Below are 13636 nucleotides of genomic sequence, written 5' to 3'. Positions count from 1 at the left end.
ATATATCCCTTCTCATATTAAAAAAAACTTATTCTCAGACTGAATAATTCCTCTCGTACAAGCAATAAAAATTAAAAACAACTAAAAAATACATTTTTGTAATTAAGAAGAAAAGGACTATTACTTAAATACTTTTCTTAAAATGCATGTGTCATTTATAAAACGAAAACCAAGACAAAGAATTAATTAAGAAAAGCTCATCAAATAAATCACACTAGCCACAAAAAGATAAACCCATGTATATCTTTCCCTCCTGGAAACTGATATATTCTAACAAATTCAAAATCTCATTCAAGAAAATCCCTTTTCTTTGCAACCACTTCAACTCAAAATTATAGTCTAGGAAAAAAATTAGCATACAAAAGCGCCTAAGTATCCACGCTTTATTGAGTCATTTGTCTTCTGAAAAGCACGAACCCACAGTCACGTGATATATACGCTCTTCAGAACGGAGGGGGGAGTAATTGTGAAAGGAAGGTATCATTTCTAATTATCTTACATACTATCTTGAATTATCTTGAATGTACGCTTTCTCATTTCATTCTTTCTGAAAAATATTTTGTGTGACACTTTTATTTTCTTCCAGACGTTACTCGCGTTTTGTTTCCGAATAAGCTTACGATTGAGTGATAATTTATCGTCTGAGGCTCGGAATAAATGAGACGAGTTGAGGTGTTTTGTTTTTTATTTAAGTTAATATATGTAATGTGAAGAAAGATTTGAATTCCAATTTTGATTGATTATGGCTTGAAATAAGCGAAGTTTTTCAGATTTTTCGGGATATTTTCGTCATTTTCCACAGAAATATTTCATTTGCGATGTCGCAAATGAATGTGTTTTGCATTTTTACTAATTTTCACTCTTAAATATTGTGATGCTTTCTTCAAATAAAATTATGATTTCACAGCATTTTTTTAAAAAAAAAATTTGAAAACATTAAAATTGATTTATGAAAATTGGTTGAAAATTTAAAAGTAAAAGAAGGCATAGATTGGTTTAGAGTAGCCATAAAATGAAATTCAAAGCACAGAGTATGTTATGAATAAAATATCATAAAATTCTCTCAAATGCAGTAAATAATGACTTGACACAGTAAATGATTTATACTAATCTGTAAGATAGTCAGCACATCCAATAAAACTGTAGCATTTATTTTAATTCAAAATACATAATTTCTTAAAATTTTATGAGCATCATTATTTACATGAAGTAAAAAATTTAAAATGTATTCAACATATTAATTTACTCATTCGATACATTATACTATAAATTTTACCCAATTAAAAACTTTAAGTAATTTTTAAATTTTTTAAAATTGTTTTCACACAATACCCTATAGGATTGAATTTTTTTAAAAAGAAATATGATCTGAACAATGAGTTTTATACGATATCTAAGAAGTAGCAATCATTATGTGTATCCTTCTGTATCAGTGATACATATTTCGTACACTATCTTTGCCTACTAGGATATCCTTATGTCGTTGTATAAGGTCAATTTGTTGTTGAATATCATCAATATGATTCTCGATATCAAGTTTCCTTTTTATTAATCTCGGAGTATCAATTGAGACTGGTAGCGTTAGGTACAGTTTCATCAATCCTTTTAAGTTTTTGACCAATTCCTGTAAAACAAAAGTGCATGATTTTCATAACACACGTTTTTGAAAATAGACACGTTATTGTCAATATATATATATTGACCTTTAAAACTCATTTCCAATTTTTATTCAAGCCGAATGTAAAATTGTGAACCTTTTGTTAAGAATGATATCGAATGTACCGCGCCATTTTAAAATTGTGAACATCACATTCTGTTGGAATAAAACTTAATGTTCATAATGTTGAAATTTCAATCTTAAGGCATTGATGTACCGACACATTATGTATCGAAAAAGGTTAAACTTCAGATAACAAAGTATTGTGGGATAAATGATTAAATCTTAAGTGGTTGTATGTTTAGCATAATTAGGTCCTTCACTGGCCTCTCATTCTCAAGACTTTCCAGAGAAAAAGCTTGAAATATGTCGACTTCTATTACCATCTGCATATTTTTTGATGCCGATGAATTGCATTACATAATGCTGCAATTTTAATCCCTATGTGTTAATTATAGTGCTTTCCTATTCGCTATTTCAATTGGAGCGAAATTTATAACCCGATATTAAAATATTAAAGGCAAGGGAGTATAGAAAAATGAACTTTCCAATTTTATTCAACTTATAAACTATTATTGTATTGCAATTTACAGTTCTAAAATTGTAAAAACGTCCTTTAAAATTTTTTACAGGGGAAATCTTTCAAAACAAATCTGGTGAGCATGATGGCCTTGCGATCGATTGAGCACGCCCAACAGTTTTTTCTACGGAAGTTGAAATTGTTCACTTTATATGTGTTACTATGAATGACCGATATCGGCGGTTGTTGACTTCCGGTGAGTGTTGAAATCACATAGTTGGTTTGTAAATGTCCGAAATCTATACTAAGTTTAACTAAGTGCCACTGCTCCGTATACTTTTGCCCAGTATGCCCTGCATCAATGTTTTTTTAAGGTCTAGTGCCACTGCCCTGCATGCATTTAACCGGTACTCCGAACACTGATGTTTCTCCTAATCTATCGTCAGCAGATATTAAATATAATAGTATCAAAGAAAAAATATATATCAAATCGACATTTTCTTGATTTCGGCCAATCACGATAACATATGCACTGTAAAAAATTCAGTTTGCTTACTCTTCTGACCTCACTTCCCACATCCTGCATTAATTTCTTCAAAAATTGTTTTGAAGTTTCGAAATTTTTTTGAGATAAATTTAATTAAGGAACTCGTATGATTTTCTTTCCCTTACAATATTACGATATACACTGAAGAGACATTACATTATGACCATCTTGCTAATAACATGTAGGTCCACCTTTAGACCTCAAAACTGCTAGCACCCGCCATGGCATTGATTCCACAAGGTGCTGATAGGTAGTCTGAGGTATCTGGTACTAAGCTCTCACCAACTGGTCCTGCAATTCCCTCACATAGCGAGGGGGAAGCGCGACAGCACGAATATGGTTTTCTAAATAGGACCACAAATACTCTATTGGATTAAGGTCAGGTGAATTTGGGGGCCAAGACATGACTTGAAAGTCACTGGAATGTTCCTCGAACCAATCCATGACGATTCGACCTTTATGACATGGTGCATTATCCTGTTGGTAAACACCATCCCCCGCAGGAAAAGCTGTTGCCATGAATGGATGAACCTGGTCTGCAACTATGTTCAAGTAGCTTACAGACGTCAGGGATTGTTCTATGAGGATTATGGGTCCTAATGTGCCCCATTAAAACATTGTTCCTGGGCGAGAAACCATGAAAACCAGGGCGAGCCCATTGTTATAGATGGAGGGTGGTCATAATGTAATGCCTCTTCCGTGTATTAGTGAACATAAATAATTTTGCCCAGTAATTATTTCGTAAAATAACATTTAAAACTAATATTAATAACAAATTTGTTCACAACCGTAATTTAATACTTTCGCTTTCCAAACAGTTTGATTTATTAAATACAATAAAATGTGTAAACATGGAACTGATCTTTAAATTCTAAATCACGCAACGAGTCTCTTTAGTGTTAATAATAGGGATCATACGGTAATATCATAGAATTATTTTACTCAATAAAGAAACAACTCTTTTAGTTTAAAACTTTCAGGATATCAAACAATCGAAATCAACGACTTGAAAATGATAAAGTAAAATAAGAAAAATAAATACTGCAGGTACCTTTACATTTAGGACTCAAAAATATTTTACAGGAAAACAATAGAGATGTCGAAGTTGATGTCAATTCACTTACCTAGTCAATGGCAATCCATCAATGTTCAATTAGTTAGATCGTAACCAACTAGAAAATGCTTTTATTTAAATGAGAATACGTATCGACCAATAAGAATAGTGTAAACAGCTAGTTGTCATTCACAACCACAAAATTATGGCGCTTGATTAATTTATAAAGGATAAAGTTCAGCCTTTGACTTGGACATCTCTATACAATTGATTAATTTTCAGATGTTGACAATAAAAAAATATCGAAATTAATCTAGGAAAACTGGATCGTACCACGTGATTTTCCGGTCAATAAAAGTGTACTGAGAACAATAGAACAACTGCAACACCATTATTAAATTTTTATCTATAGTTAGATACATGGATATAACTGGACATAGCAATTTTTTTTTAATATTATTGCATAAATAATTTAAACTATTAATAGTTTTTTACTCATATACGTATATTTCATTGAAAATTCAGAAATACTTAAGTAGAATGAAAGGAAATGAAAGATATAGAATGCATAAAATATGAATGTTTTTACATTAAGTCAGATTTAAACTAGTATTAGCTTCAAAATATTATATCTTAACCCTGAAAAAGAAATCTAAATTACAATGTGGAACTCCGAAAATATTATTTCTAACTTTTATTTTTCATTTTTCTTAATTTTTCTAAATTTTATTTTCTACAGTTTGTAATATTTTACTGAAATGTACCGATTTCAAAACTAAACTTCTTTTTTAAACAAGTCTATTCAAAATTTATTCAAGATATACAACATTTAAATTAAAAATCTAAATAATGATTATTTATAAAAAAATTATCACTAAATATTTACATTTACATTGAATGAGTATTTAAAGGTTTCTAAACACTTTCTGTATTTCTAATTATTAAAATGAGGAATAATTTTCGCTTTCAAAACGCAAACACTTATTACAATATTATCGAATCTTTGTTTTTTTAAGAGTTTGCTTATGTTAATTAAGAAACGTAATGTTACACAGTATTAAACAATTTCCCTTCCTTTTTTACAATTCATTTGCTTCGAATACTAATTTTCTTCTTCTAATTATTACTCTCCTGTTTATTTTGTTTAAATTAAATTGCAAATGATTTGAAAAGCGCTTATTGATAAAAGGAAATTTGATATTTTTTCCTTTGAAGAATGAATAATCGTCGTTGAAATTACAATTTATTGGGGTAAAAATGTATTGTTTTAATTATTCGATGAAGCAACGATCTTTATTTGAAAGGAACTTTTTTTCTTACGATTCCCAATGAATAAGGTAATTAAGCAGTAAAACTAAAATAAGTGAATTTAATTAAGCAATTAACTTAATTAAGAACATTAAAAAAATTGATTTTAATAAAATGCAATATCTGCAAGAGGGTTTTTAATAAAACCGGAGCAGTAGTAATGCTTTAAATTTCATTTGTAGAAATTTGGGGGGGGGGGGATATTTCTCCCAAATTATTTATATATTTCTGTGATTCTTAGGAATTTTATTTTTCACTTAAGAAAAAAAATTGGTAGAGTAAGACATATTTGGGGAAGAAAATAACTTGAAAAAAGTTGAGAATCAAGCCAGAATAATAATTTATATTATATCCAATAGATGGCACTTTTTATGAACAGGAAGGAATGAATGGAGAAGAACAGTAGTTCCCAGAAGGTGTTCCGCAGATTTCTGCGAAAGGATTACAGGGATATCGAGAGTTAATTACCTTTTTTTAACCAGGAATAATTCTCGAAACCTGTATTTAGGTATTACTGCAATTAATAATTCAGATTTTATTTAATATTTATCGTATTTTTCTGGAATTATTTAAATGAAATGCCAGTTGAAAAGAGAAACAAAGTTTTAAATATTTTTTTTTCTTACATGTGTTTTATAAATTGCAAAATGGACTTACATTTATAAACAAATCTCTTTATACTTCCAGCAGAAATCTTAAATTTAAATTAAAATAATTAAAATTCAACTGTAATCATGTTTCCCTAATTATCATTCTCAACATTTATAACATTTCTACTTTGTTTTCAATCCAACGAAACTATAATTGCGCTTATTTTAACACTGCTTTCAGCTTATTGATTATTAATTATTTATTTTTGCGTATGCAAACACCAAACTAAATTATATGCCACTCCATACTTGCGTATTCAACTGTTATAACCTAACTCATATAACGTAATTTTAAAAAAAAAGATGAAAGTTTTTATTATCGCACTAAATATTTCAAAGGTAATTATTAGTTTTCATAGTTAATATGTTCTTGTTTGATAAAAAAAAAACTTCGTTCAAAAAGTCGGTGATAAGTTAAAAGGTGTTCGAAGGTAGATATTTATGGCTCTCACAGCCAAAAAAAAAAAAAAATACTTACTGCAGATACAAAATCCGGAGGGTTTTAAAAATTCAATAGTCATTGTTCTATTACCCTACAAATGCCAAGGGAAAAAACTTCCTAAAATTACTCTACAAATGCCAAGAAGAAAGAATTAACAATGCTGGTAGAGTTGTTTTTATCAGAATAGCTATTGTCTTAAGACGTAAAATTATTCGACAAAAGCAAAGAAGGCTAACTTAATAGGGATTTCTGTAGGAATTGAAATTATTTTAGAAATGACAATAAAAATTAAATATTAATTGCTGCCGGACGTAAAATTATTCTACAAATACCGAGAAGAAGAATTCAATAGTCATTCATGTAAGACGTAAAATTATTCTACAAATGTCAATAGAAAAGAACTAATGACACTTATAAATGTTTTTATCAGAATAATAATAAACATGGTTATTGACAAATGGTTACCAAATTTATTGTGACAATGAATTCTTTTATTTACCAGGATATTAAAAATGAGCCTTTGAGTGAATGGACTCTATTTAAAATGCATGAAAGGAAAAGTACAAATTTAAATTTCACAAATGTAACTTTTTTTTTTCAATTCGATAGGTTTCTTTTCAATTTCGACTCATATTATCCTGAAATGATAATATGAGATTATCTATCTTTGGATCTATGTTTCAGTCGTAAGCGTCCAAGAGCACTAATTTCTTGATGATTCTTATTTTTTGTGCTGAAGCTCATGACTGTACTAAATCCATGTTCTTTTAAACAGGAAGACGAAAAGCAATCAGCAACTTCCTGTGCAATGTACCATTATGCAGAATATAAAATTAGCATCTATTTTTGTAACTAGAGTTTTTGATATCTTTGTTCATACATTGGTTTCAGCCCCTCCTTTGCAGCTTATTCAAAATATTGTTTCTGAGTTTGGATTCCTCAGCGTTTGTAGAAAAATTTGCAAATGCTTCCTAAGTGAAGAATGTCTAAAAATCTTTGGCTGAGCTTAGAACGAAGACCAGTTAAGTGTTCACAACGCGTAAGCAAAATTTTATCTCGTATTTGCAAGTTTGAAAAATTAGGAAGCTTTGATCATTCTCCTCTCCCCAAGTTCCATTTGTGTAGAAAAAGTTCTTCAACAAACACTGGTATTATATTTTTAATTCGATTAAATTTAACTGCTATCCTTGCATATTCAAGTTACTTTGTTTAGCCTATAAGATACGCAAATCATATAAGTTTCGTCAAAAATCTGGTGACCATATATACCCAGGTAGCTTTTCTAAAATGATCCCAATTTTTTTTTCATTTTGTAATTCATTATTAATTTATTTTAATTTTCAAAATAAATAAATTTCAAAAAATTGAATCATGTCCCGTATGTTATACTTCATATTAAAAATTTTGCAGGTCTCCTAAAGTTTTCCACACACTAAAATTATCTTTAACTACAGACTAAGCAATCAAAAGAACTCCAGGAGTCCATAGGAACCACACTGACAATCCATGAGCTTGATGAAAACGGAATAATTTGTCCTATATGTGTCCCTTTCTTACCCGGCAGTCAAAATTTAATATTTTTTCTTATTTCTGGTTTCTTCCCATTGCACATATAAAGTAAATACTAAGTCTCATTAATATTTGTCAACCAGAACGAACTCTATGCTGGTCTAAACAGGAAAATTTTAAATCCATTCGTGCTGGTCTAGACAGAAAATCCATTGCGTTTTATAAAATTTTTTGATCCACCAGACATCATTAAATTTGGTATGTTTGACACTAGGCGAGATTTCTGAGTAAGAATTTTCAATGTTTCTAGCTTTTAAGAATTCTTATTACCACGCGCATAGAATTTCTTATTATCGTCCAAGACCTATATGTGATTGAAAATTTTTCCCATGTGGTTAATCGTAGTGACATTGGCAACATCACGACTTACTTCCTCTTTTCATAAATTCATGCTGTGTGATTAAGAATATATCAAATTCAAACTTCTTGTACTGTTTGTTTCTCTGTAAAATAAATAGAAGTTATATTTACCCTCAATATCTTTTCCTTTTCTTCCATGGATAAAATTTGTGGTTCAGGCTCAACGCAATTTAGAGACATGAGGAATTCTTTTCTTGAAACATCTAAATTCTCCTCTATCTTTTTTATATAGGTAGGGGTTTTTCCGTAATCCTATATAAAAGAGATGGTAAAATCTCTTCAGTTTACTTTTGTTTGGCCATATTTGAATTTATTGAGCTGCTGTTACTTGCTAATTATCATATTTATGCAGTTCTGTAAGGAATTAAATTTTCGACATGATTTGAAGCAGGGTTTAGTTATTGACGTCAAAATGAGCTATTCAAAAAATCAATAATAATGTTTTTACCAATGCATAAAGGCAATTTTTTCGTTTTTTTTTTTTTAGTTCCGTAATTTAGTTTTTTTTAACGTGACAGGCAAGTCTCAACCACGTATCAAACCTTAATCGAAGTCAAGGAGGAGAATCTTTTCTGCAAGTACAATAAATACTAAAAACTTAACAAGTTAGTTTTCTAAAAAAAAAAAAAAATATCTTTGCAAACAGCTACAAAACTAGCTTATCTAAGAATAATTCAGTGCAAGACATACTTTTTTTTATTCACTTAATAGTAAGCTTAAATAAGTAAATACATCTCAAAATTTTCCCAAGTAGAGTTTTTTTTTATTCAACCCTCAAAATTTTCTTACATACAAATATTAGAATCAATTTCAAATTATTGAGAATAATTGGCTCAATTATTCGTAATAATTTTTAATTGCTGTGATTATGGCGCAGAAATTCAAGTGGTTCAAATTCCGGCACAAGCTGATTTTTTCAACATTTCCTGATAGAATCGCGATGACTCAAGGGATAGAGCGTTCGCCTTCCAATGAGGAAAACCGAGGTTCGATCCCGGCGATGTCTGGTCGATACTAATTCCGTATCCGGCTTGCACCGACCACAGAGCTGACGTGAAATATCCTCAGTGGTAGACGGATCATGGGTTAGAGTCTCCTTGCCATCAGGCTAATCGTGGGAGGTTTTCGTGGTCTTCCACTCCATGTAACGCAAATGCTGATTAGTTCCATCAGAAAAAATCCTCCACGATGGCAAATTTCTCAGAATACTTTATCCAGGAGTTCTCTTGTCTTCTGGATTGGTTCAAAATTACAAGGCCACGGAGTTGAACATTAGTAGTCGTAAACCCAAAAGTTGGGTCGGCTGTTCAATGACGATTATATATATATATATATATTGGTATTATATTATGAAGCATATGTAACAATTAAATTAAAAATCACAAAAANCACGTGATTTAAAAGCCTCATATCGGGATTCATATTGTCTCAATTTAAAAATAAGGCATGTGATTAATATTTATATATTCATACAATTTTAAAATTAATCATCAGGATTTATAATCACATGGTTTACAAGTTTAAAGATCTCACTCTTTTTGTCAAATTTTTGTGTGTATATATATATATATATATATATATAAAACATTTCCTGATATTGAAGTTGGGTCAAACTGGATATGTTGGTGTTATTACTATTTCTTCAAAACAAGTCATTTTTGTAGACAATTGGGACAATTTAGTGTAATATCTCAGCTAATTTTTATTTGGTTCCATGGCATTGTATTAAAGTTCAGTTTTAATATCTTAACTTTGATTAATATATCTAAAAAATGTATAGTTTTTTTTATCTTTATTATTCGTTGAAAGCAAAATCGTGAAATGCATTACAAAAATCTTTCATAATATTAACACTTTTTCTAAGTTTCCTTTTTGAAACATTCGCAAGTATAAGAGTTTACATAATGATAGGAAAAAAAAGAATGAAATTCGAATTTACTTCTTTGAAAGTGTATTTTGGGACCAAACCTGAAGTCTCCAAATCAAAAGAATCTCCTTTCCTGTTGTCAACAGATCTTCTCGCAGGTGTCGTCGGAGGGCGTTTTAAGACATCTAAAAAATTCTCCGTTCGAAAATCTCTTTGGCACACTTCTGGCAAAGCCTCCAGACTTTCTTTAGCTTTTGGAGCGGATCTTTCTTTGCAGTTTCTCATTCTGCATAGGCAGTTTACGGATTTGTTGGCATCTGAAAAATGGGAACATCAAATGTCACGCTAACTTTTGATATTTTCATAAAGCCTGTTTGAAAACTAGCATTCGAATGCTGCAGAAGATTGATTTTTTGAAAGAGGAATTGTATCCATTTTTTTACTCGAATTATTTCATTTGTATAAGAAAATATTCGGAATAAGCCACACTGAGTGAGTAAATGTGGTAAATGCGAAACACGGTTGCCATGGCATCTTTTTTTAGAATTTTTTGTTCAGTTTTCTAGAATATTCTCATATTTTTAATTTTATAAGAAATGCTATATACACTACCCAACTATAAGACAGTCATACTAGAAATGCCAGGTACTGATGACCTTGGGCTAATGATGAGGTTAGGGTATGAGACGGTACTTCGCTTTTCAAACTTCCACACTCTATCTATCAGCAGACTTTCAGCCATAACAGATTCATCATAGACTTCGCTGTGTACACCCGGCAGTTGTTGAGTCGACGGCAAGAAACAAACTCACGATTTCCATCTAACTGCAGACTTTCAACTACAATAGATTCACTGTAGATTTTGCTGTATATACCCGGCAGTTGTTGTGTCAACTGCAAGTTACAAACTCAAGATTTCCCTCTAGCTGCAGATTTTCAGTTACAGCAAATTTGCCGTAGACTTTTCTGTATACACCAGGTAGTTATTGAGTCAAGTGCAAGTATTAAACCAGACTTAAATCTAGCTACAGACTTTCAGCGACAACAGATTCGCAGTAGATTTTGCTGGATTCACCCAGCAGTTGTTGAGTTGACATCAAGTATCAAACTCACGACTCCCACTCGACTGCGCCGCTACAGGCTAATAACATTAATAGTTTTTTTTCAGTTAAATATATCCAGCAATACTTTTAGTTGAATCTGGAGGCAATATTTCTCTAACTAATATTTGATTTTCGGAAAATTAATTTGCGAGAATTTTACTTCAGTTACTTTCTAAAAATGAAATTATAATGAGAAATTTAAATGAAACTTTTGAAAATTAATTGGTATGAAAACAAATATATGTATTTAGTCAGTGTTACGGTCTATGGGTATTGACGTTGTTTAACTATTATAATGAAGTGTAATTAAGCTAAATATAATGTAAATAAGCCAAATATAATGCAGGTAAGCAAGAAGCACACGTTTGAAAAAAATAAGCAGTGCACAAACAAGAGAATAAAAACGATTCATCCTGAATAACTTTTGATCTAAGGATCGGATTTTGACATTCCAGGACTCAATATGAATGGTTGGAGGAGGTAACCTCAAATACGCTAATTAATTATTGTAGATGATATTTTAAATTACAAAATAAGATTAAAACATACTTTCTCAGTGATAAACACACATTGTTTCCACGGAATCGAATTTCTGACCCCCCCTCCTAATATATAAGGCAATAGCAATCTGCGAAATATGATTTCAATATTTTGGTCAAGGGAGCAGTCCAAAGTTTAGACCCCTTAATGTTAATTTAAAATTTTGCGGATGCTTTCTCGAAAACTTTTTAAACGAATCAAAAAAGTGTTGCACATATTTACAAAATTCGTTTATCCAACGATAATACCATGCAAAAAATAACTTTTAGTATATATTTATTATTTTTTGTTATTTTGTTTAATATATTTGCTAAAAAAGTTATTTTTTTGCTTGGAATTATCTTTGGATAAACTGATTTTATAATTGTGTATAAATTTTTTTCGATTAACTTAAAAAGTTTTCGAGATACTCGCACAAAGTAAAATTAACATAAAGGGTCTAAACTTTAGACTGCTTTCATAACCAAACTATTGGAACCATGTTTCCTAAATTGTGCCTACCTCCAATAATTTGGGGTTCAGAAATACAAATCAATCGGAAAAAAGGTATGTTTATTCAGGAAAAGTATATTTTTGTATAATTTCGTAACTTAAAGTATGGTCTTCACTAATTAAGTAGCATTGAGGTATCATCTCGTACCATTAAGATCGAGTCCTAAAATGTGAAGATCCAAACATTAGACCAAAAATTATTCAGAGTTATTTTTTGCTCACTGCACATCATTTTCACAGTGAACTTGATACGCAAATCGGTGAATTAACATTTATTTTTATATAGTACAGATAAGCAGAAATTTTCTCTAATTTTCACGTCTTGGTGCAGATTGTTGAGAAAAGAATTTGTACAGTTACCTTTTCTCGATTCGCTGCTACGTTTTCTCAGATAATCATTCGGGGAATTCAAAGAGAGATTAGAATATCCCATAGTGCGAGGTATGGCTGACTTCCTATTTTGATAGAATTCTTTATTGTACCCATTGTACTTCGTGTATCTAAAGAAGAAAAAAAATATTTCTATTATTAAAACATTAATATATAAAATTCTTGATCTATGCAAAAAAAATAGTAGTTAATAAAGAGGAAGCTTTCTAAAGTTTTATTGTAGACTAGCTAAATACCCGTTCCTTGTAAGGAGTGAAAAAAAGGAAATAATTAATTAATTGGTACTAAATATCACTTTCCAAATCATACACAAGAGTGGAAGTTAGACACCAACGCCATTAATAAAGCTAAAATAATTCCAAATATTTTTATTCATTGCAAAGTTTTATTCTAACCAGTGACTTTACGTTATTAGATCAAGCAAAACACATTTTTCGTCATCTACTAAAAATGAAAACTACATTTGGCATGATGTTGCTAGCGGTCAAGTCATGATTGTACTTGATTGGTCTTCTTTTTAGCACCAATCAAACGATTTTCTCCGGTATAGTTATCGCTTTTAATGTTTTTTTTTAAAAAAATATCTTTCTACAGTATTTATTTTAATCCACTGTCAGTTCTGCACGTAAAACGTCGTATTTTAATCAACAGTCTTCTCTGCATAGCAAAACAGATTTTTCATACACTTCGATAGTGAAATAGTGTGTAGGGGAGAAACATTCTCCCAATTTTGCCCTATCGCTAAGCCGCCATTGGATTAAAACTGTACACTTTTGATGCTGATTTGATCGGTACAAAATATAATGTAATACAAATTACCTATGTTAGTATATTTGGTATATTTCGAAACAGTGTCAAGTATGAATTAATAATTAAAATAACCATAATACCAAAACTAATTAAGCATCATTAGTTTCAACAATAGCATGAAATATATTTTTTTTTTTGCGTTTTACTTAAACAAATTCGAACTGCTTTTTTTTCATTAATTTTGCCTTTTAGTATAAAGCCTAAAGTTTCATTTCAAAAAGTACTTATACCTAAAAGTACCTATTATTAAAATTTATTGAGGATTATTAGAGTGCGTTAATAATAGTTCACGCCTCTCTTAAATTAATTAGTGACAATTCTCCTTTG

General features: G+C 30.3%; 1 protein-coding gene across 1 annotated transcript; it reads right to left on the bottom strand.

Moving 5' to 3' along the window:
- Positions 1 to 1146: 1146 nt before the first annotated feature.
- On the bottom strand, positions 1147 to 12598 carry LOC107454629 (enkurin-like). Its single transcript, XM_071187282.1, has 4 exons — positions 12470 to 12598; positions 10047 to 10291; positions 8219 to 8359; positions 1147 to 1624 (listed from the first exon to the last, which is right to left on the bottom strand). Exons 1-4 carry the CDS (start codon positions 12540 to 12542, stop codon positions 1430 to 1432), a joined length of 654 nt encoding a protein of 217 aa, XP_071043383.1. The 5' UTR covers positions 12543 to 12598; the 3' UTR covers positions 1147 to 1429.
- Between the last annotated feature and the right edge of the window lie 1038 nt (positions 12599 to 13636).

Source organism: Parasteatoda tepidariorum, chromosome 1, assembly GCF_043381705.1.
Source record: "Parasteatoda tepidariorum isolate YZ-2023 chromosome 1, CAS_Ptep_4.0, whole genome shotgun sequence".
In the NCBI taxonomy this organism is placed as follows: domain Eukaryota; kingdom Metazoa; phylum Arthropoda; class Arachnida; order Araneae; family Theridiidae; genus Parasteatoda; species Parasteatoda tepidariorum.
This window is presented reverse-complemented; position numbering and strand designations above follow the sequence as displayed.